Raw genomic sequence first — 23705 nt, forward strand, 5'->3', positions numbered from 1 at the left:
GTTACCGAGTTTTGTGCAAATCTAACAATCTCGATTCTTTAATTAAGAAGATGGTTGGGTTAGGTTGGGTTAGGTTTGGTAAGGTTATCGAGTTTTGTGAATATTTTACAATGTCGAATTCTTTTATTTCGGTGATGGATAGGTTAGGTTGGTTATGGTTTGGTGAGGTTAGCGAGTTTTGTGAATAACGAACATTCTCGAATTCTTTGATTTCGGTGATGGTGAAGTTAGGTTGGGTTAGGTTTGGTGAGGTTACAGAGTTTTGTGTTAATCTTATAATCTCGAATTCTTTGATTTCGGTGATGGTTAGGTTAGGTTGGGTTAGGTTTGGTAAGGTTAGCGAGATTTGTGAATAACGTACAATCTCGAATTCTTAGATTTCGGTGATGGTTAGGTTAGGTTGGGTAAGGTTAGGTGGGGTTAGGTTTGGTGAGGTTATCGAGTTTTGTTAATTACTAACAATCTCGAATTCTTTGATTTCAGTGATGGTTGGGTTTGGTTGGGTTAGGTTAGGTGGGGTTAGGTTTAGTGAGGTTATCGAGTTTTGTTAATAACTAACAATCTCGAATTCTTTGATTTCGGTGATGGTAAGGTTAGGTTGGGTTAGGTTAGGTGGGGTAAGGTTTGGTGAGGTTATCGAGTTTTGTGAATAACTTTCAATCCCGAATTTTTTGATTTCGGTCATGGTAAGGTTAAGTTGGGTTTCGTTTTTTGAGTTTAGCAAGATTTGTGAAAAACTTACAATCTCGAATTCTTTGATTTCGGTGATGGTGAGGTTAGGTTGGGTTAGGTTTGGTGAGGTTACCAAGTTTTGTGTAAACCTTACAATCTCGAATTCTTTGATTTCGGTGATGGTTAGGTTAGGTTGGGTTAGGTTTGGTAAGGTGTCGGGGATTCGGACACATTGCGGTAGAATGCGCCAGCAAACAAGACAGAAGCAAAGAATGCAACAAGTGCGGTCAGGAAGGCCATAAAGCTGTGATTTGTAAGAACGACCCACACTGCAGCATTTGTGAAGGAGAAAAAATAAGCAGCGGTCATCAGACTGGTAGTCGAAGCTGTGCAGCCCTCCGGACTGCTCTGAAAGGACGAACACAACAATGATCCGCATACTCCAGATCAATCTGAATGGATGCCAGGCGGCGCAGGATGTGATGATACAGACAGCAGAGGAGCGGCGAGCGGACCTCGTGATTGTGTCTGAACAGTACCGCAACATTCCTCATCGATGGTATTCGGATGCAAGCTCAAGATCTGCAATCTACACACCAACTGCCCACCTGCGAATCACGAATGCTGTTTCAATTGGCGTCCAAGGCTGGACGTGGGTGGAGATGAGGGGAGTGAGGTTCTATAGCTGCTATTTTTCTCCTAGTGCAACAATAGAGGAGTTCAAGAGAGATCTCGTCTGCCTTGAAGATGACGTGAGAACATCGACCTTACCTGTTGTCGTTGCCGGAGATTTTAACTCAAAAGCTCCAGAGTGGGGCTCTCAAAAAACGGATCGCAGAGGTATTTTACTCTCTGAAATGGCATCGCATTTACATCTGCATGCGGCCAACGTAGGAAGTGCTTACACGTTCGTTCGGGGCAGCACCGGATCGGTCATCGATGTCACATTTGCAGGTGAAACAATAATTGGCAGGATCCGAAAATGGCAAGTGCTTGACAGCTACTCTCACAGCGACCATCGCTACATTGGCTTCGAGTTGGAAGATCGCCTCGCCGGGCCACAAATGTTACCTTCTAGTTCTGGCTGGGGAGCTCGTAAGCTGGACATCGTAGCTTTGGACGAAGCCGTTGCAGAACTAAGATCAAAAGTGACTGACGTCGCAAGCAGCGGGGTTGGAGCCGAAGACATTGCCAACTCATTAAATGACCTATTGAGTGAGAGCTGCGACGCATCGATGCCGAGACGCGGAGGTAAAAAGAGGCGCCCGGTCTTCTGGTGGACCGAAAACATCGCCATACTTCGCCGCGAGTGCTTAACCTGCAGACGCCGAGCACAACGACGGTCAAGCAATGAACAGCACAGAGTGAAATATCAAGAAGCCAGGATAGCTTTACGAAAAGCTATAAAAGAAAGTAAAGAGAGATGCTGGAAAGAGCTCTGCAAATCGATTGATGTGAATCCGTGGGGGAGCCCATATAAGATCATAAGGAAAAAGCTCCGAATTGGAACTGTCGATCCATATCTTGAAAATAAGGCGAGTCTTGAATTGGTCATAGATGGCCTCTTTCCGCAACACCCAGTGATGGAAAGACGATCGGCGAGCAGTACTGGTGATGAGATGCCGATTTTCACGGAGGAAGAAGTCGTAGCAGCCGCCAAACGAATAAATATTGAAAAGGCGCCGGGACCGGACTGCATTCCAAACGCAGTTATTAAAAGAATTGCCTTGAGCGATCCTGCGTTGCTGTTGACGACCTTCAATGCTTGTCTGTCGGAAGGAACCTTTCCAAAACCATGGAAAAGACAAAAACTCGTGCTGATTTCAAAAGGAAAGGGAGGCCCACCAGGACCTTCATCATACAGGCCACTCTGCCTACTTGACGGGGTAGGAAAGTTACTAGAGAGACTTCTCCTACAGCGACTACAACAACAGCTAGAAAACAGCGACACAGGACTGTCATCGCAGCAATTTGGATTTCGACCCGGTCGCTCAACTATTGACGCGATCAGTGAAGTCGTAAACACCGTAAGACTTGCATGGCGTGGGAGCGTCAAGGCGAGCAAACATGTTGTGATGATCGCGCTCGACATAAAAAATGCATTCAACACTGCCAACTGGGGAAGGACTCTCGATGCATTAGTCACTATCAATGCTCCGGAAAAACTTATCAAGATGATCGAGAGCTATTTTTCGGACAGAATCCTTCTGTATGAATGCATGGGCAAAAAATACGAACGATCAGTCACTGCGGGCGTACCACAGGGATCGGTCCTGGGCCCGGCGCTTTGGAATGTAATGTACGACGGCTTGTTGAAGATCCCAATGCCAGATGAAACGAGCCTGGTCGCCTTTGCTGACGATGTCGCGTTGCTTGTCACCGCAAAGAACACAACATCTTTACGCCTAAGAAGCGAAGAAGCCATAAGAAGGGTTAAAAAATGGCTCGTGGATGCGGGCTTGGAGCTCGCCGTCCAGAAAACCGAAGCTGTATTCTTCACAAGACGTAGAAAGCTGCTGCCTTCTCAAATAACAGTCAACGGTTTTGAGGTGACGTTCAGCAGATCACTGCGGTATTTGGGAGTGCAGTTAGATGACAAACTACGCTTTGCAAAACATGCGGAAAAAGCGGGAGCTAGGGCGGCCCAAATAGCAGAAGACCTCGCCAGACTGATGCCCAACATCGGTGGACCGAAACAGAGGAGAAGAAAACTATACTGTGAAGTAGTACACTCAGTCCTCCTGTACGGTGCTCCGATTTGGGCGGAAAAAACAAAGGTTGAGAGGACGAGGCTCAGCCTCGCTAGAGTACAAAGAAGAGCTGCATTAAGAGTCGCAGCGGCATACCGTACAGTATCTGAAGATGCCATCCTGGTGTTGTGCGCCATTCCACCGATCGACTTACTCGCTCTAGAACGACAAGCGATCTACAGAGGTGAAAAGAAGAGTGCAGCCAGAGAGACAACGATGATCAAATGGCAAGACAGATGGAACAACTCAGAAAAAGGTCGATGGACACACCATCTCATCGGAGACCTAAAAGCGTGGTGCCAAAGAAAGCACGGCGAACTGAATCACCACACGACCCAAATACTCACAGGTCACGGGTGCTTCGGGACCTACCTACACAAAATAGGAAAGGAAACAACTCCGAAGTGCCACCACTGTGAAAACGAGAAAGACGACGCGGCCCACACAACCTTTGATTGTCCAGCATGGGAAGACGACAGAAGAACATTCAGAACTGTAATCGGCGTAGAACACCTGACGCCGATAAACATAATCTTCGTCATACTGGATAGCGCAACTGCCTGGTCAGCGTGGGAAGCATTTGCTTCGATGATAATGAAAAATAAAGAAGAAGCAGAAAGAACCCGAGAACTCGAAGGAAGAGCCATAAATGGCTAAGACAAAACTGCTTTCCCGAAGCAAAACATGAAAATGTGTCCGGGGAGCAGGGGAGTCAAGGGGGTGGGGTTTAGTCGGTAAAAATCCGACACTATCCTCCAGTTCGGGCTGGAGGATGTCTTTGGAAGATTCCCCACCTCCGACGATAAAAAAAAAAAAAAAAAGGTTTCCACGTTTTGTGTATATTTCTGAAATCGAATTCTTTGATTTCGGTCATGGTTAGGTTAGGTTGGGTTTCGTTTGGTGAGGTGAGCGGGTTTTCTTGTATATTTTTGCCTTGTCGAATTCTTTGATTTCAATTAAAGTAAGGTTGGGTTACGTTAGGTTTGGTGGGGTTAGCGAGATTTTTGTATATTTTTGCAATGTCTAAATCTTTGATTTCGGTGATGTGTAGGTTAGGTTGGGTGAGGTTTGGTGAGGTTCCCGAGTTTTGTGCAAATCTTACAATCTCGAATCTTTAATTTAATTGATGGTTGGGTTAGGTTGGGTTAGGTTTCGTAAGGTTATCGAGTTTTGTGAATAACTTACAATCTCGAATTCTTTGATTTCGGTCATGGTTAGGTTAAGTTGGGTTTCGTTTTTTGAGGTAAGCGAGTTTTGTGAAAAACGAACAATCTCGAATTCTTTGATTTCGGGGATGGTGAGGTAAGGTTGGGTTAGGTTTGGTGAGGTTACCGAGTTTTGTGTAAATCTTATAATCTCGAATTCTTTGATTTCAGTGATGGTTGGGTTTGGTTGGGTTAGGTTGAGTGGGGTTAGGTTTGGTGAGGTTATCGAATTTTGTTAATAACTAACAATCTCGAATTCTTTGATTTCAGTGATGGTTGGGTTTGGTTGGGTTGGGTTTGATAAAGTTATCGAGTTTTGTGAATAACTTACAATTTCGAATTCATTGTTTTCGGTCATAGTTAGGTAAAGTTGGGTTTCGTTTAATGCGGTTAGCGAGTTTTGTAAAATAACGTACAATCTCGAATTCTTTGATTTCGGTGATGTAAGGTTAGGTTGGGTTAGGTTTAGTGAGGTTACCGAGTTTTGGGTAAATCTAACAATCTCGAATTCTTTGATTTCAGTGATGGTTGGGTTTGGTTGGGTTGGGTTTGATAAAGTTATCGAGTTTTGTGAATAACTTACAATTTCGAATTCATTGTTTTCGGTCATAGTTAGGTAAAGTTGGGTTTCGTTTAATGCGGTTAGCGAGTTTTGTAAAATAACGTACAATCTCGAATTCTTTGATTTCGGTGATGTAAGGTTAGGTTGGGTTAGGTTTAGTGAGGTTACCGAGTTTTGGGTAAATCTAACAATCTCGAATTCTTTGATTTCAGTGATGGTTGGGTTAGGTTGGGTTAGGTTTGCTTAGGTTATCGAGTTTTGTGAATAACGTACAATCTCGAATTCTTTGATTTCGGTGAGGGTTAGGTTAGGTTGGGTTAGGTTAGGTAGGGTTAGGTTTGGTGAGGTTATCGAGTTTTGTGAATATTTTTGCAATCGAATTCTTTGATTTCGGTCATGGTTAGGTTAGGTTGGATTAGGTTTTGTGAGGTAAGCGAGTTTTTTGTATATTTTTGCAATGTCGAATTCTTTGATTTCGGTGATAGTAAGGTTAGGTTGGGTTAGGTTAGGTTAGGTTAGGTTAGGTTAGGTTAGGTTAGGTTAGGTTTCTTGTCGAATGTCGAATTCTTGGATTTCGGTGATGGTTAGGTTAGGTTGGGTTAGGTTTGGTGAGTTGAGCACGTTTTTTGTATATTTTTGCAATGTCGAATTCTTGGATTTTGGTGATGGTTAGGTAAGGTGGGGTTAGGTTTGGTGAGGTTATTGAGTTTTTTGAATAACTTACAATCTCGAATTCTTTGATTTCGGTCATGGTTAGGTTAAGTTGGGTTTCGTTTATTGCGGTTAGCGAGTTTTGTAAAATAAATGTACAATCTCGAATTCTTTGATTTCGGTGATGGTTAGGTTAAGTTGGTTTTCGTTATTCTAGTTTAGCGAGTTTTGTGAAAAACGTTTTATCTCGAATTCTTTGATTTCGGTGATGGTGAGGTTAGGTTGGGTTAGGTTTGGTGAGGCTAGCGAGTTTTATGTATATTTTTGCAATGTCGAATTCTTTGATTTTGGTGATAGTTAGGTTAGGTTGGGTGAGGTTTGGTGGGGTAACCGAGTTTTGGGAACTCTTACAATCTCGAATTTTTTGATTTCAGTGATGGTTCGGTAAGGTTGGGTTAGGTTTGGTGAGGTTACCGAGTTTTGTGAATAACTTACAATCTCGAATTCTTTGATTTCAATGATAGTTCGGTTAGGTTAGGTTAGGTTTGGTGGGGTTAGCCAGTTTTTTGTGTATTTTTGCAATGTCAAAATCTTTGATTTCGGTGATAGGTAGGTTAGGTTGGGTGAGGTTTGGTGAGTAACCGAGTTTTGTGAAATCTTACAATCTCGAATTCTTTGATTTCAGTGATGGTTAGGTTAGGTTGGGTTAGGTTTGGTAAGGTTATCGAGTTTTGTTAATAACTTACAATTCGAATTCTTTGATTTCGGTGACGGTTGGATTATAAGGTTTGGATTATTAGGTTCTGGTTGTTTAGCGAGTTTTTTTATATTTTTTCTATGTCGAATTCTTTGATTTCAATGATAGTTAGGTTAGGTTGGGTTAGGTTTGATGAGGTAAGAGAGTTTTTTGAATATTTTTGCGAAATCAAAGAATTCTTTGATTTAGTTGCTTTGTTTTGATGAGGTTAGCGATTTTTTTGTATATTTTTGCAATGTCGAAATCTTTGATTTTGGTGATGGGAAGGTTAGGTTGGGATAGGTTTGGTGAGTTAAGCGAGTTTTTTGTATATTTTTGCAATGTCGAATTCTTTGATTTTGGTGATAGTTAAGTTAGGTTGGGTAAGGTTTGGGGAGGTTAGCGATTTTTTTTGTATATTTTTGCAATGTCGAAATCTTTGATTTCGGTGATGGGAAGGTTAGGTTGGGATAGGTTTGGTGAGTCTAGCGAGTTTTTTGTATATTTTTGCAATGTCGAATTCTTTGATTTTGGTGATAGTTAAGTTAGGTTGGGTAAGGTTTGGGGAGGTTAGCGATTTTTTTTGTATATTTTTGCAATGTCGAAATCTTTGATTTTGGTGATGGGAAGTTTAGGTTGGGTTAGGTTTGGTGAGGTTAGCGAGTTTTGTGCAAATCTTACAATCTCGAATTCTTTGATTTCAGTGATGGTTGGGTTAGGTTGGGTTAGGTTTCGTAAGGTTATAGAGTTTTGTGAATAGCTTACAATCTCGAATTCTTTGATTTCGGTCATGGTAAGGTTAGGTTGAGTTAGGTTGGGTTAGGTTTGGTGAGGTAAGCGAGTTTTTTGTATATTTTTGCAATGTCGAAATCTTTGATTTCGGTGATCGGTAGGTTAGGTTGGGTGAGGTTTGGTGTGGATATCGAGTTTTGTGAATATTTTACAATGTCGAATTCTTTTATTTCGGTGATGGGAAGGTTAGGTTGGGTTAGGTTTGGTGAGGTTAGCGAGGTTTTGTATATTTTTGCAATGTCGAATTCTTTGATTTCAATGATAGTTAGGTTAGGTTGGGTTTGTTTTGATGAGGTTAGCGATTTTTTTGTATATTTTTGCAATGTCGAATTCTTTGATTTCAATGATAGTTAGGTTAGGTTGGGTTAGTTTTGGTGAGGTTAGCGAGTTTTATGAATAACTTACAATCTCGAATTCTTTGATTTCGGTGATGTTTGGGTTAGGTTGGATTATTAGGTTTGGGTAGTTTAGCGAATTTTTGTATATTTTTGCTATGTCGAATTCTTTGATTTCAGAGATAATTAGGTTAGGTTGGGTGAGGTTTGGTGAGGTTATCGAGTTTTTTGTATATTTTTGCAATGTCGAATTCTTTGATTTCAATGATAGTTAGGTAAGGTTGGATTTGTTTTGATGAGGTTAGCGATTTTTTTAGTATATTTTTGCAATGTCGAAATCTTTGATTTCGGAGATGGGAAGATTAGGTTAGGATAGATTAGGTTAGGTAAGGTAAGGTAAGGTTAGGTTACCGAGTATTGTGTAATCTTAGAATCTCGAATTCTTTGATTTCAGTGATGGTTGGGTTTGGTTGGGTTAGGTTAGGTGGGGTTAGGTTTGGTTAGGTTATCGAGTTTTGTTAATAACTAACAATCTCGAATTCTTTGATTTCGGTGATGGTAAGGTTAGGTTGGGTTAGGTTAGGTGGGGTAAGGTTTGGTGAGGTTATCGAGTTTTGTGAATAACTTTCAATCTCGAATTTTTTGATTTCGGTCATGGTAAGGTTAAGTTGGGTTTCGTTTTTTGAGTTTAGCAAGATTTGTGAAAAACTTACAATCTCGAATTCTTTGATTTCGGTGATGGTGAGGTTAGGTTGGGTTAGGTTTGGTGAGGTTACCAAGTTTTGTGTAAACCTTACAATCTTGAATTCTTTGATTTCGGTGATGGTTAGGTTAGGTTGGGTTAGGTTTGGTAAGGTTTCCACGTTTTGTGTATATTTCTGAAATCGAATTCTTTGATTTCGGTCATGGTTAGGTTAGGTTGGGTTTCGTTTGGTGAGGTTAGCTGGTTTTCTTGTATATTTTTGCCTTGTCGAATTCTTTGATTTCAATTAAAGTAAGGTTGGGTTACGTTAGGTTTGGTGGGGTTAGCGAGATTTTTGTATATTTTTGCAATGTCTAAATCTTTGATTTCGGTGATGTGTAGGTTAGGTTGGGTGAGGTTTGGTGAGGTTCCCGAGTTTTGTGCAAATCTTACAATCTCGAATCTTTAATTTAATTGATGGTTGGGTTAGGTTGGGTTAGGTTTCGTAAGGTTATCGAGTTTTGTGAATAACTAACAATCTCGAATTCATTGTTTTCGGTCATAGTTAGGTAAAGTTGGGTTTCGTTTAATGCGGTTAGCGAGTTTTGTAAAATAACGTACAATCTCGAATTCTTTGATTTCGGTGATGTGAGGTTAGGTTGGGTTAGGTTTGGTGAGGTTACCGAGTTTTGGGTAAATCTAATAATCTCGAATTCTTTGATTTCAGTGATGGTTGGGTTAGGTTGGGTTAGGTTTGCTTAGGTTATCGAGTTTTGTGAATAACGTACAATCTCGAATTCTTTGATTTCGGTGAGGGTTAGGTTAGGTTGGGTTAGGTTAGGTAGGGTTAGGTTTGGTGAGGTTATCGAGTTTTGTGAATATTTTTGCAATCGAATTCTTTGATTTCGGTCATGGTTAGGTTAGGTTGGATTAGGTTTTGTGAGGTAAGCGAGTTTTTTGTATATTTTTGCAATGTCGAATTCTTTGATTTCGGTGATAGTAAGGTTAGGTTGGGTTAGGTTAGGTTAGGTTAGGTTAGGTTAGGTTAGGTTAGGTTAGGTTAGGTTGTCGGGTATGAGCAGCCGTGGTGAGCGGACGGGATAGCGGCGGTCTTTCCTGCTATTGCTGAAGCTGACTGCAACTGCTCTCCAACGTCGCATTGCGGTGTCCAGAGGACTTCATTGACTCCAAAGTAATGTATTAGCATTCTAATAGCATCTGCATCAGCTCCAGACGAGGTAAGGAATCGAGGTAAGTTTTCATTAAAAATCCGTTACGTTGCATAGATACGCTAACCTTGTTTACAGCTGGCTATGCTTGCGGTTGATCGTAATACCACTAACTCTGAACAAGTGAAGCATTGCGCATGCGCGTGTTCAAAAAAAAAGTAAATTAAAACCAACGGCTACGAAGAACTTGCAATCTGCAATCACATCGAATACATAGAAGACGTTGCATGGAAGCAATCAAGTTTATTTCATCATCGTCGCGGTGAATTTTGGGACTGATAACTGGTGCTAAAAGGCATAGTTGGCGTTCACATCTCAATTACAACACAAACGCCCAACGAAAAGGCATCGATAACAATTGTGTTGCTAACAGCTGTTTTTTAACAGTGCAATCAAGTGCCGATTGAAAAATCAACGACCACGGTGAACGTTGTATCGGAAGGATTGGATTCGTTTTACATATTGCACAAAAGCACTTCAACTATTGTAATTTATAGCTGGAATTGGAGGCAAGAGACAGATTTGGGTTTCATTTCCTCAGCACAATACAGGTGGCTAAGGAAAACTTATCGATACCAACAACAACTACGTTGCTAACGGCTTTATGCGCTTGCAGCAAAACGAAATAACATTAAATATGACCAATGCGCATGTGTGTGCTGAATAAATAATAAACGGCAACGGTGAATTTTTTCATTGGTTAGATTGAATTCGGCAAACGAATTAGACACATTGCTTTGAAAAACTCGAATTACTATCATTTACACACACCCACGGTGAATCGTAACACTGTTGACTGGAGACAAGAGACAAAGTTAGTGTTAAAGTGTCCATCACAACATAAACGTCTTACAACAGCTCATTAATAACAATAACAACTACGTTGCTAACGACTTGTTGCGATTACGGCAGATCAAAGTACCACTAACAACGACCAAAATAAATAGTGTGCGAGCGCGTACCGATTGAAAAATTAACGATCACGGTGAACTTTTTAGTCGGAGAAATTGGAATAATGACAACAATGGCTAGCATATCTTTGGAAATGTGTGAGATTACTGCTAAAGAAGCTCTCGAGCAGAAGGTATTCCACAAATTAGAATTAATTCTAATTGATCTCAATAGTAAAATACGTAAAAATACCTACGTTCCAATCAAGGATGGAATTGAAGAGGCAATGATAGCCTTTAATACATATAAAGACATAAAACTAGACCTGTTAAAGCATAGATTACAAACTAAAACACTAATAGAACTCAATCCCACCTCGAGCGATGTTTTAAAGAATCCTCCAAATGCTTTAATACCGGAAAATCCCGCAATCATGGACTCGGCATCCTCACTAGATCAACCAAAAGAGGATTCCTGGAAAGAAGTAAGGTCAAAAAGAAGGCGGAATAAAAAGAATAAAAGAACAAATAATACAAAGAACACCAACAACAACAACGATCGGCGTCAGCCAAACATTGAAAATATCTTTCAAGATCGATATGCGCGATTTCCACCAGGCCCCAGAAATGAGGCTATAACAATAAAGTCAGACGGCACGGTGACATATGCAGACACCTTAAAGAAAATCAGAAAAGAAATTCCAATGGAGAATGTAGATGTTGCCGCTATTCGTCAAACAAAGGGTGGAGAAGTTCTTATAAAAATGCAAAAAGGAACAACAAAAACGGAAGAGCTAATGGGTGCGATTTCCGCGATTCTGGGCAATGGTGCGACTGTGAAGAGGCTCGTCCCTGGAGTCGTCATTGAAATACGGGACATCGATGGGGCCACGGATGAGACAGAATTGATGGAGGCATTAGCAAGCGCTTCACCACATGTGGTGAGAAATGCGCGATTGATCACGTTCAAACCGGCTTATGGAGGCACTCAGATGGCGATGGTCAAACTCCCGAGAGACGATGCCACTGAATTGATTAAGGCTGGAAGAATTCGAATCGGATGGGTCAATTGTCGTTTGAGGCTCCGAGTCCATATAATAAGATGCTTCAGGTGTCGGGGATTCGGACACATTGCGGTAGAATGCGCCAGCAAACAAGACAGAAGCAAAGAATGCAACAAGTGCGGCCAGGAAGGCCATAAAGCTGTGATTTGTAAGAACGACCCACACTGCAGCATTTGTGAAGGAGAAAAAATAAGCAGCGGTCATCAGACCGGTAGTCGAAGCTGTGCAGCCCTCCGGACTGCTCTGAAAGGACGAACACAACAATGATCCGCATACTCCAGATCAATCTGAATGGATGCCAGGCGGCGCAGGATGTGATGATACAGACAGCAGAGGAGCGGCGAGCGGACCTCGTGATTGTGTCTGAACAGTACCGCAACATTCCTCATCGATGGTATTCGGATGCAAGCTCAAGATCTGCAATCTACACACCAACTGCCCACCTGCGAATCACGAATGCTGTTTCAATTGGCGTCCAAGGCTGGACGTGGGTGGAGATGAGGGGAGTGAGGTTCTATAGCTGCTATTTTTCTCCTAGTGCAACAGTAGAGGAGTTCAAGAGAGATCTCGTCTGCCTTGAAGATGACGTGAGAACATCGACCTTACCTGTTGTCGTTGCCGGAGATTTTAACTCAAAAGCTCCAGAGTGGGGCTCTCAAAAAACGGATCGCAGAGGTATTTTACTCTCTGAAATGGCATCGCATTTACATCTGCATGCGGCTAACGTAGGAAGTGCTTACACGTTCGTTCGGGGCAGCACCGGATCGGTCATCGATGTCACATTTGCAGGTGAAACAATAATTGGCAGGATCCGAAAATGGCAAGTGCTTGACAGCTACTCTCACAGCGACCATCGCTACATTGGCTTCGAGTTGGAAGATCGCCTCGCCGGGCCACAAATGTTACCTTCTAGTTCTGGCTGGGGAGCTCGTAAGCTGGACATCGTAGCTTTGGACGAAGCCGTTGCAGAACTAAGATCAAAAGTGACTGACGTCGCAAGCAGCGGGGTTGGAGCCGAAGACATTGCCAACTCATTAAATGACCTATTGAGTGAGAGCTGCGACGCATCGATGCCGAGACGCGGAGGTAAAAAGAGGCACCCGGTCTTCTGGTGGACCGAAAACATCGCCATACTTCGCCGCGAGTGCTTAACCTGCAGACGCCGAGCACAACGACGGTCAAGCAATGAACAGCACAGAGTGAAATATCAAGAAGCCAGGATAGCTTTACGAAAAGCTATAAAAGAAAGTAAAGAGAGATGCTGGAAAGAGCTCTGCAAATCGATTGATGTGAATCCGTGGGGGAGCCCATATAAGATCATAAGGAAAAAGCTCCGAATTGGAACTGTCGATCCATATCTTGAAAATAAGGCGAGTCTTGAATTGGTCATAGATGGCCTCTTTCCGCAACACCCAGTGATGGAAAGACGATCGGCGAGCAGTACTGGTGATGAGATGCCGATTTTCACGGAGGAAGAAGTCGTAGCAGCCGCCAAACGAATAAATATTGAAAAGGCGCCGGGACCGGACTGCATTCCAAACGCAGTTATTAAAAGAATTGCCTTGAGCGATCCTGCGTTGCTGTTGACGACCTTCAATGCTTGTCTGTCGGAAGGAACCTTTCCAAAACCATGGAAAAGACAAAAACTCGTGCTGATTTCAAAAGGAAAGGGAGGCCCACCAGGACCTTCATCATACAGGCCACTCTGCCTACTTGACGGGGTAGGAAAGTTACTAGAGAGACTTCTCCTACAGCGACTACAACAACAGCTAGAAAACAGCGACACAGGACTGTCATCGCAGCAATTTGGATTTCGACCCGGTCGCTCAACTATTGACGCGATCAGTGAAGTCGTAAACACCGTAAGACTTGCATGGCGTGGGAGCGTCAAGGCGAGCAAACATGTTGTGATGATCGCGCTCGACATAAAAAATGCATTCAACACTGCCAACTGGGGAAGGACTCTCGATGCATTAGTCACTATCAATGCTCCGGAAAAACTTATCAAGATGATCGAGAGCTATTTTTCGGACAGAATCCTTCTGTATGAATGCATGGGCAAAAAATACGAACGATCAGTCACTGCGGGCGTACCACAGGGATCGGTCCTGGGCCCGGCGCTTTGGAATGTAATGTACGACGGCTTGTTGAAGATCCCAATGCCAGATGAAACGAGCCTGGTCGCCTTTGCTGACGATGTCGCGTTGCTTGTCACCGCAAAGAACACAACATCTTTACGCCTAAGAAGCGAAGAAGCCATAAGAAGGGTTAAAAAATGGCTCGTGGATGCGGGCTTGGAGCTCGCCGTCCAGAAAACCGAAGCTGTATTCTTCACAAGACGTAGAAAGCTGCTGCCTTCTCAAATAACAGTCAACGGTTTTGAGGTGACGTTCAGCAGATCACTGCGGTATTTGGGAGTGCAGTTAGATGACAAACTACGCTTTGCAAAACATGCGGAAAAAGCGGGAGCTAGGGCGGCCCAAATAGCAGAAGACCTCGCCAGACTGATGCCCAACATCGGTGGACCGAAACAGAGGAGAAGAAAACTATACTGTGAAGTAGTACACTCAGTCCTCCTGTACGGTGCTCCGATTTGGGCGGAAAAAACAAAGGTTGAGAGGACGAGGCTCAGCCTCGCAAGAGTACAAAGAAGAGCTGCATTAAGAGTCGCAGCGGCATACCGTACAGTATCTGAAGATGCCATCCTGGTGTTGTGCGCCATTCCACCGATCGACTTACTCGCTCTAGAACGACAAGCGATCTACAGAGGTGAAAAGAAGAGTGCAGCCAGAGAGACAACGATGATCAAATGGCAAGACAGATGGAACAACTCAGAAAAAGGTCGATGGACACACCATCTCATCGGAGACCTAAAAGCGTGGTGCCAAAGAAAGCACGGCGAACTGAATCACCACACGACCCAAATACTCACAGGTCACGGGTGCTTCGGGACCTACCTACACAAAATAGGAAAGGAAACAACTCCGAAGTGCCACCACTGTGAAAACGAGAAAGACGACGCGGCCCACACAACCTTTGATTGTCCAGCATGGGAAGACGACAGAAGAACATTCAGAACTGTAATCGGCGTAGAACACCTGACGCCGATAAACATAATCTTCGTCATACTGGATAGCGCAACTGCCTGGTCAGCGTGGGAAGCATTTGCTTCGATGATAATGAAAAATAAAGAAGAAGCAGAAAGAACCCGAGAACTCGAAGGAAGAGCCATAAATGGCTAAGACAAAACTGCTTTCCCGAAGCAAAACATGAAAATGTGTCCGGGGAGCAGGGGAGTCAAGGGGGTGGGGTTTAGTCGGTAAAAATCCGACACTATCCTCCAGTTCGGGCTGGAGGATGTCTTTGGAAGATTCCCCACCTCCGACGATAAAAAAAAAAAAAAAAAAAAAAAAAAAAAAAAAAAAAAGGTTAGGTTAGGTTAGGTTTCTTGTCGAATGTCGAATTCTTGGATTTCGGTGATGGTTAGGTTAGGTTGGGTTAGGTTTGGTGAGTTTAGCACGTTTTTTGTATATTTTTGCAATGTCGAATTCTTGGATTTTGGTGATGGTTAGGTAAGGTGGGGTTAGGTTTGGTGAGGTTATCGAGTTTTTTGAATAACTTACAATCTCGAATTCTTTGATTTCGGTCATGGTTAGGTTAAGTTGGGTTTCGTTTATTGCGGTTAGCGAGTTTTGTAAAATAATGTACAATCTCGAATTCTTTGATTTCGGTGATGGTTAGGTTAAGTTGGGTTTCGTTATTCTAGTTTAGCGAGTTTTGTGAAAAACGTATTATCTCGAATTCTTTGATTTCGGTGATGGTGAGGTTAGGTTGGGTTAGGTTTGGTGAGGCTAGCGAGTTTTATGTATATTTTTGCAATGTCGAATTCTTTGATTTTGGTGATAGTTAGGTTAGGTTGGGTGAGGTTTGGTGGGGTAACCGAGTTTTGGGAACTCTTACAATCTCGAATTTTTTGATTTCAGTGATGGTTCGGTAAGGTTGGGTTAGGTTTGGTGAGGTTACCGAGTTTTGTGAATAACTTACAATCTCGAATTCTTTGATTTCAATGATAGTTCGGTTAGTTTAGGTTAGGTTTGGTGGGGTTAGCCAGTTTTTTGTGTATTTTTGCAATGTCAAAATCTTTGATTTCGGTTATAGGTAGGTTAGGTTGGGTGAGGTTTGGTGAGTAACCGAGTTTTGTGAAATCTTACAATCTCGAATTCTTTGATTTCAGTGATGGTTAGGTTAGGTTGGGTTAGGTTTGGTAAGGTTTTTGAGTTTTGTTAATAACTTACAATCTCGAATTCTTTGATTTCGGTGACAGTTGGATTATAAGGTTTGGATTATTAGGTTCTGGTTGTTTAGCGAGTTTTTTTATATTTTTTCTATGTCGAATTCTTTGATTTCAATGATAGTTAGGTTAGGTTGGGTTAGGTTTGATGAGGTAAGAGAGTTTTTTGAATATTTTTGCGAAATCAAAGAATTCTTTGATTTAGTTGCTTTGTTTTGATGAGGTTAGCGATTTTTTTGTATATTTTTGCAATGTCGAAATCTTTGATTTTGGTGATGGGAAGGTTAGGTTGGGATAGGTTTGGTGAGTTAAGCGAGTTTTTTGTATATTTTTGCAATGTCAAATTCTTTGATTTTGGTGATAGTTAAGTGAGGTTGGGTAAGGTTTGGGGAGGTTAGCGATTTTTTTTGTATATTTTTGCAATGTCGAAATCTTTGATTTCGGTGATGGGAAGGTTAGGTTGGGATAGGTTTGTGAGTCTAGCGAGTTTTTTGTACATTTTTGCAATGTCGAATTCTTTGATTTTGGTGATAGTTAAGTTAGGTTGGGTAAGGTTTGGGGAGGTTAGCGATTTTTTTGTATATTTTTGCAATGTCGAAATCTTTGATTTTGGTGATGGGAAGTTTAGGTTGGGTTAGGTTTGGTGAGGTTAGCGTGTTTTGTGCAAATCTTACAATCTCGAATTCTTTGATTTCAGTGATGGTTGGGTTAGGTTGGGTTAGGTTTCGTAAGGTTATAGAGTTTTGTGAATAGCTTACAATCTCGAATTCTTTGATTTCGGTCATGGTAAGGTTAGGTTGGGTTAGGTTGGGTTAGGTTTGGTGAGGTAAGCGAGTTTTTTGTATATTTTTGCAATGTCGAAATCTTTGATTTCGGTGATCGGTAGGTTAGGTTGGATAAGGTTTGGTGTGGATATCAAGTTTTGTGAATATTTTACAATGTCGAATTCTTTTATTTCGGTGATGGGAAGGTTAGGTTGGGTTAGGTTTGGTGAGGTTAGCGAGGTTTTGTATATTTTTGCAATGTCGAATTCTTTGATTTCAATGACAGACAGGTTAGGTTGGGTAAGGTTTGGTGAGGTTAGCGAGTTTTTTTTATGTTTTTGCATGCTCCAATTCTTTGATTTCGGTCATGGTTAGGTAAGGTTGGGTTAGGTTTGGTGAGGTTGCCGAGATTTGTGTAAATCTTACAATCTCGAATTCTTTGATTTCGGTGATGGTTAGGTTAGGTTGGATTAGGTTTGGTAAGGTTATCGAGTTTTGTGAATAACTAACAATCTCGAATTCTTTGATTTCGGTGATGGTTAGGTTAGGTCTGGTTAGGTTTGGTGAGGGTAGCAAGTTTTTGTATATTTTTGCAATGTCGAAGTCTTTGATTTCAATGATAATAAAGTTAGGTTTGGTGAGGTGAGCGAGTTTTTTGTATGTTTTCGCATGTTTTCGCAAGTCAAAATCTTTGATTTCGGTGTTCAGTAGGTTAGGTTGGGTGAAGTTATCGAGTTTTGCGCTAAACTTACAATGTCAAATTTATGATTTCAGTGATGGTTAGGTTAGGTTTAGTAAGGTTTGTTGAGGTTAGCGATTTTTTTGTATATTATTGCAATGTCGAAATCTTTGATTTCGGTGATGGGTAGGTTAGGTTGGGTTAGGTTTGGTGAGGTTACCGAGTTTTGTGTAAATCTTACAATTTCGAAATCTTTGATTTCGGTGATGGTTAGCTTAGGTTGGTTTTGGTTTCGTGAGTCAAGCGAGTTTTGTGAGAAACTAATATTGTCGAATTCTTTGATTTCGGTGATGGTTAGGTTAGGTTGGATTAGGTTTGGTGAGGTAAGCGAGATTTTTGTATATTTTTTCAATGTCAAATTCTTTGATTTTGGTGATAGTTAGGTTAGGTTGGGTAAGGTTTTGTGAGGTTAGCGAGTTTTTTGTATGTTTTCGCAATGTCGAAATTTTTGATTTCGGTGTTCGGTAGGTTAGGTTGGGATAGGTTTGGTGAGGTTACCAAGTTTTGTGTAAACCTTACAATCTTGAATTCTTTGTTTTCAGTGATGGTTAGGTTAGGTTGAGTTAGGTTTGGTAAGGTTTCCACGTTTTGTGTATATTTCTGAAATCGAATTCTTTGATTTCGGTCATGGCTAGGTTAGGTTGGGTTTCGTTTGGTGAGGTTAGCGGGTTTTCTTGTATATTTTTGCCTTGTCGAATTCTTTGATTTCAATAAAAGTAAGGTTAGGTTACGTTAGGTTTGGTGGGGTTAGCGAGATTTTTGTATATTCTTGCAATGTCTAAATCTTTGATTTCGGTGATGTGTAGGTTAGGTTGGGTGAGGTTTGGTGAGGTTACCGAGTTTTGTGCAAATCTTACAATCTCGAATCTTTAATTTAATTGATGGTTGGGTTAGGTTGGGTTAGGTTTCGTAAGGTTATCGGGTTTTGTGAATAACTATTAATCTCGAATTCTTTGATTTCGGTCATCGTTAGGTTAAGTTGGGTTTCGTTTTTTGAGGTTAGCGAGTTTTGTGAAAAACGAACAATCTCGAATTCTTTGATTTCGGTGATGGTGAGGTAAGGTTGGGTTAGGTTTGGTGAGGTTACCGAGTTTTGTGTAAATCTTATAATCTCGAATTCTTTGATTTCGGTGATGGTTAGGTTAGGTTGGGTTAGGTTTGGTAAGGTTATCGAGTTTTGTGAATATTTTACAATGTCGAATTCTTTTATTTCGGTGATGGATAGGTTAGGTTGGTTTAGGTTTGGTGAGGTTAGCGAGATTTGTGAATAACGTACAATCTCGAATTCTTTGATTTCGGTGATGGTTAGGTTAGGTTGGGTTAGGTTAGGTGGGGTTAGGTTTGGTGAGGTTATCGAGTTTTGTTAATAACTAACAATCTCGAATTCTTTGATTTCAGTGATGGTTGGGTTTGGTTGGGTTAGGTTGAGTGGGGTTATGTTTGGTGAGGTTATCGAGTTTTGTTAATAACTAACAATCTCGAATTCTTTGATTTCAGTGATGGTTGGGTTTGGTTGGGTTGGGTTTGATAAAGTTATCGAGTTTTGTGAATAACTTACAATCTTAAATTCATTGTTTTCGGTCATTGTTAGGTAAAGTTGGGTTTCGTTTAATGCGGTTAGCGAGTTTTGTAAAATAACGTACAATCTAGAATTCTTTGATTTCGGTGATGTTAGGTTAGGTTGGGTTAGGTTTGGGGAGGTTACCGAGTTTTGTGCAAATCTAACAATCTCGAATTCTTTAATTTCAGTGATGGTTGGGTTAGGTTGGGTTAGGTTTGGTTTTTGGTTATCGAGTTTTGTGAATAACTTACAATCTCGAATTCTTTGATTTTAGTCATGGTTAGGTTAGGTGTGTTTCGTTTGTTGAAGTAAGCGAGTTTTGTGAATAACGAACAATCTCGAATTCTTTAATTTCGGTGATGGTAAGGTTAGGTTGGGTTAGGTTAGGGTTAGGTTTGGTGAGGTTATCGAGTTTTATGAATATTTTTGCAATCGAATTCTTTGATTTCGGTCATGGTTAGGTAAGGTTGGATTAGGTTTCTTGAGGTAAGCGAGTTTTTTGTATATTTTTGCAATGTCAAATTCTTTGATTTCGGTGATAGTTAGGTTAGGTTGGGTTAGGTTTCGTGAGGTTAGCACGTTTTGTGAATATTTTTGCAATGTCGAATACTTGGATTTCGGTGATGGTTAGGTTAGGTTGGGTTAGCTTTGGTGAGGTAAGCGAGTTTTTTGTATATTTTTGCAATGTCGAAATCTTTCATTTCGGTGATCGGTAGGTTAAGTTGGGTGAGGTTTGGTGAAGTTACCGGGTTTTGTGCAAATCTTACAATCTCGAATTCTTTGATTTCAGTGATAGTTAGGTTAGGTTGGGTTGGGTTAGGTTTGGTGAGGTAAGCGAGTTTTTTGTATATTTTTGCAATGTCGAATTCTTGGATTTTGGTGATGGTTAGGTTAGGTTGGGTTAGGTTTGGTGAGTTTAGCACGTTTTTTGTATATTTTTGCAATGTCGAATTCTTGGATTTCGGTGATGGTTAGGTAAGGTTGGGTTAGCTTTGGTGAGGTAAGCGAGTTTTTTGTATATTTTTGCAATGTCGAAATCTTTGATTTCGGTGATCGGTAGGTTAAGTAGGGTGAGGTGCGTTGAGGTTACCGAGTTTTGTGCAAATCTTACAATCTCGAATTCTTTGATTTCAGTGATGGTTAGGTTAGGTTGGGTTAGGTTTGGTAAGGTAACTACGTTTTGTGTATATTTTTGAAATCGAATTCTTTGATTTTGGTCATGGTTAGGTTAGGTTGGGTTTCGTTTGGTGAAGTTTGCGAGTTTTTTGTATATTTTTGCTATGTAGAATTCTTTGATTTCAATGATTGTTAGGTAAGGTTAAGTTAGGTTTGGGTATGTTAGCGAGTTTTGTGTATATTTTTGCAATGTCGAATTCTTGGATTTCGGTGATAGTTAGGTTAGGTTAGGTTAGGTTGGGTTAGGTTTCGTAAGGTTATCGAGTTTTGTGAATAACTAACAATCTCGAATTCTTTGATTTCGGTGATGGTTAAGTTAGGTTGGGCTAGGTTAGGTGGGGTTAGGTTTGGTGAGGTTATCGAGGTTTGTTAATAACTAACAATCTCGAATTCTTTGATTTCAGTGATGGTTGGGTTTGGTTGGGTTAGGTTTAGTGGGGTTAGGTTTGGTGAGGTTATCGAGTTTTGTGAATAACTAACAATCTCGAATTTTTTGATTTCAGTGATGGTCGGGTTTGGTTGGGTTGGGTTTGATAAAGTTATCGAGTTTTGTGAATAACTTACAATCTCGAATTCATTCTTTTCGGTCATAGTTAGGTAAAGTTGGGTTTCGTTTGAAGTGGGTAGCGAGTTTTGTAAAATAACGTACAATCTCGAATTCTTTGATTTCGGTGATGTTAGGTTTGGTTGGGTTAGGTTTGGTGGGGTTACCGAGTTTTGGGTAAATCTAACAATCTCGAATTCTTTGATTTCAGTGATGGTTGGGTTAGGTTGGGTTAGGTTTGGTTTATGGTTATCGAGTTTTGTGAATAACTAACAATCTCGAATTCTTTGATTTTGGTCATGGTTAGGTTAAGTGTGTTTCGTTTGTTGAGGTAAGCGAGTTTTGTGAATAACGAACAATCTCGAATTCTTTGATTTCGGTGATGGTTAGGTTAGGTTGTGTTAGGTTAGGTAGGGTTAGGTTTGGTGAGGTTATCGAGTTTTGTGAATATTTTTGCAATCGAATTCTTTGATTTCGGTCATGGTAAGGTTAGGTTGGATTAGGTTTTGTGAGGTAAGCAAGTTATTTGTATATTTTTGCAATGTCGAATTCTTTGATTTCGGTGATAGTTAGGTTAGGTTGGGTAAGGTTTCCTGAGGTTAGCACGTTTTGTGAATATTTTTGAAATGTCGAATTCTTGGATTTCGGTGATGGTTAGGTTAGGTTGGGTTTGCTTTGGTGAGGAAAGCGAGTTTTTTGTATATTTTTGCAATGTCGAAATCTTTGATTTCGGTGATCGGTAGGTTTAGTTGGGTGAGGTTTGGTGAGTAACCGAGCTTTGTGCAAATCTAACAATCTCGAATTCTTTGATTTCGGTGATGGTTAGGTTAAGTTGGGTTTCGTTATTCTAGTTTAGCGAGTTTTGTGAAAAACGTATTATCTCGAATTCTTTGATTTCGGTGATGGTGAGGTTAGGTTGGGTTAGGTTTGGTGAGGTTAGCGAGTTTTTTGTATATTTTTGCAATGTCGAATTCTTCGATTTCAATGATAGTAAGTTTAGGCTGGGTTTGGTTTAATGAGGTTAGCGATTTTTTTGTATATTTTTGCAATGTCGAAATCTTTGATTTCGATGATGGTTAGGTTCAGTTTTGTTAGGTTTGGTGGGGAAGGAACATTTTGTGGATATTTTGGCAATGTCGAATTCTTTGGTTTTGGTGATAGTTAAGTTAGGTTAGGTTAGGTTTGGTGAGGTTAGCGAGTATTTGTATATTTTTGCAATGTCGAAATCTTTGATTTCGGTGATCGGTAGGTTAAGTTGGGTGAGGTTTGGTGAGGTTGGCGAGTTATTTGTTTATTTTTTCCATGTCGAATTCTTTGATTATGGTGATAGTTAGGTTAAGTTGGGTTAGGTTTGGTGAGGTGAGCACGTTTTGTGTATATTTTTGCAATGTCGAATTCTTGGATTTTGGTGATGGTTAGGTTAGGTTGGGTTAGGTTTGGTGAGGTTAGCACGTTTTGTAAATATTTTTGCAATGTCGAATTCTTTGATTTCAATGATAGTTCGGTTAGGTTGGTTTAGGTTTGGTGGGGTTAGCGAGTTTTTTGTATATTTTTGCAATGTCGAAATCTTTGATTTCGGTGATCGGTAGGTTAGGTTGGGTGAGGTTTGGTGAGGTGACCGAGTTTTGTGAAATCTTACAATCTCGAATTCTTCTATTTCAGTGATGGTTAGGTAAGGTTGGGTTAGGTTTTGTAAGGTTATCGAGTTTTTTTAATAACTTACAATCTCGAATTTTTTGATTTCGGTGATGGTTAGGTTAGGCTGGGTTTGGTTTAATGAGGTAAGCGATTTTTTTGTATATTTTTGCAATGTCGATATCTTTGATTTCGATGATGGTTAGGTTCAGTTGGGTTAGGTTTGGTGGGGTAAGCGAGTTTTTTTGTATATTTTTGCAATGTCGAATTCTTTGATTTCAATGAAAGTTAGGTTAGGTTGGGTTTGTTTTGATGAGGTTAGCGATTTTTTTGTATATTTTTGCAATGTCGAATTCTTTGATTTCAATGATAGTTAGGTTAGGTTGGGTTAGGTTTGGTGAGGTTAGCGAGTTTTTGTATATTTTTGCAATGTCGAATTCTTCGATTTCAATAATAGTTAGGTTAGGCTGGGTTTGGTTTAATGAGGTTAGCGATTTTTTTGTATATTTTTGCAATGTCGAAATCTTTGATTTCGGTGATCGTTAGGTTAAGTTGGGTGAGGTTTGGTGAGGTTGGCGAGTTATTTGTATATTTTTTCCATGTCGAATTATTTGATTATGGTGATAGTTAGGTTAGGTTGGGTTAGGTTTGGTGAGGTTAGCACGTTTTGTAAATATTTTTGCAATGTCGAATTCTTTGATTTCAATGATAGTTCGGTTAGGTTGGGTTAGGTTTGGTGGGGTTAGCGAGTTTTTTGTATATTTTTGCAATGTCGAAATCTTTGATTTCGGTGATGGGAAGGTGAGGTTGGGTAAGGTTTGGTGAGGTTAGCGAGTTTTATGTATAATTTGGCAATGTCGAATTCTTTGATTTTGGTGATAGTTAGGTTAGGTTGGGTTAGCTTTGGGGAGGTGAGCACGTTTTGTGTATATTTTTGAAATGTCGAATTCTTGGATTTCGGTGATGGTAAGGTTAGGTTGGGTTAGGTTAAGTGAGGTTAGCGAGTTTTTTGTATCTTTTTGCAATGTCGAAATCTTTGATTTCGGTGATCGGTAGGTTAGGTTGGGTGAGGTTTGGTGAGATTACCGAGTTTCGTGAAATCTTACAATCTCGAATTCTTTGGTTTTAGTGATGGTAAGGTTAGGTTGGGTTAGGTTGGGTTAGGTTTGGTAAGGTTATCGAGATTTGTGAATAACTTACAATCTCGAATTCTTTGATTTCGGTGATGGTTGGATTATTATGTTTGGATTATTAGTTTTGGGTAGTTTAGCGAGTTTTTTTTATATTTTTGCTATGTCGAATTCTTTGATTTCAATGATAGATAGGTAAGGTTGGGTTAGGTTTGGTGAGGTAAGCGAGTTTTTTGTATATTTTTGCAATGTCGAAATCTTTGATTTCGGTGATCGGTAGGTTAAGTTGGGTGAGGT

At 40.6% G+C, this 23705-nt stretch overlaps 2 protein-coding genes across 2 annotated transcripts in view; both read left to right on the forward strand.

Annotated features, from left to right (window-relative positions):
- Positions 1–1100: 1100 nt before the first annotated feature.
- Positions 1101–10211, forward strand: LOC143912390 (uncharacterized). The gene is made up of 2 exons (XM_077431668.1): positions 1101–1820; positions 10002–10211. Exons 1-2 carry the CDS (start codon positions 1101–1103, stop codon positions 10209–10211), a joined length of 930 nt encoding a protein of 309 aa, XP_077287794.1.
- A 1620-nt stretch (positions 10212–11831) lies between these two features.
- The window catches only part of LOC143912391 (uncharacterized), a 42634-nt gene continuing 30760 nt past the window's right edge, over positions 11832–23705 (forward strand). Inside the window, exon 1 of the mRNA XM_077431669.1 lies at positions 11832–12551. Within this exon, the coding sequence (XP_077287795.1) occupies positions 11832–12551 (720 nt within the window). The remainder of the gene's footprint in view (positions 12552–23705) is intronic.

Source organism: Arctopsyche grandis, chromosome 5 (genome assembly GCF_051622035.1).
Source record: "Arctopsyche grandis isolate Sample6627 chromosome 5, ASM5162203v2, whole genome shotgun sequence".
Classification (NCBI taxonomy): domain Eukaryota; kingdom Metazoa; phylum Arthropoda; class Insecta; order Trichoptera; family Hydropsychidae; genus Arctopsyche; species Arctopsyche grandis.

What these genes read in the sequence shown, in the direction of transcription:
- LOC143912390 (XM_077431668.1), top strand. Translation starts at nt 1,101, where the DNA reads ATGATCCGCATACTCCAGATCAATCTGAATGGATGCCAGGCGGCGCAG. An exon ending in TTGCAGAACTAAGATCAAAA is followed by an intron (nt 1,821 to 10,001) that starts GTGACTGACGTC and finishes GTTTTTTAACAG; the next exon opens with TGCAATCAAGTGCCGATTGA.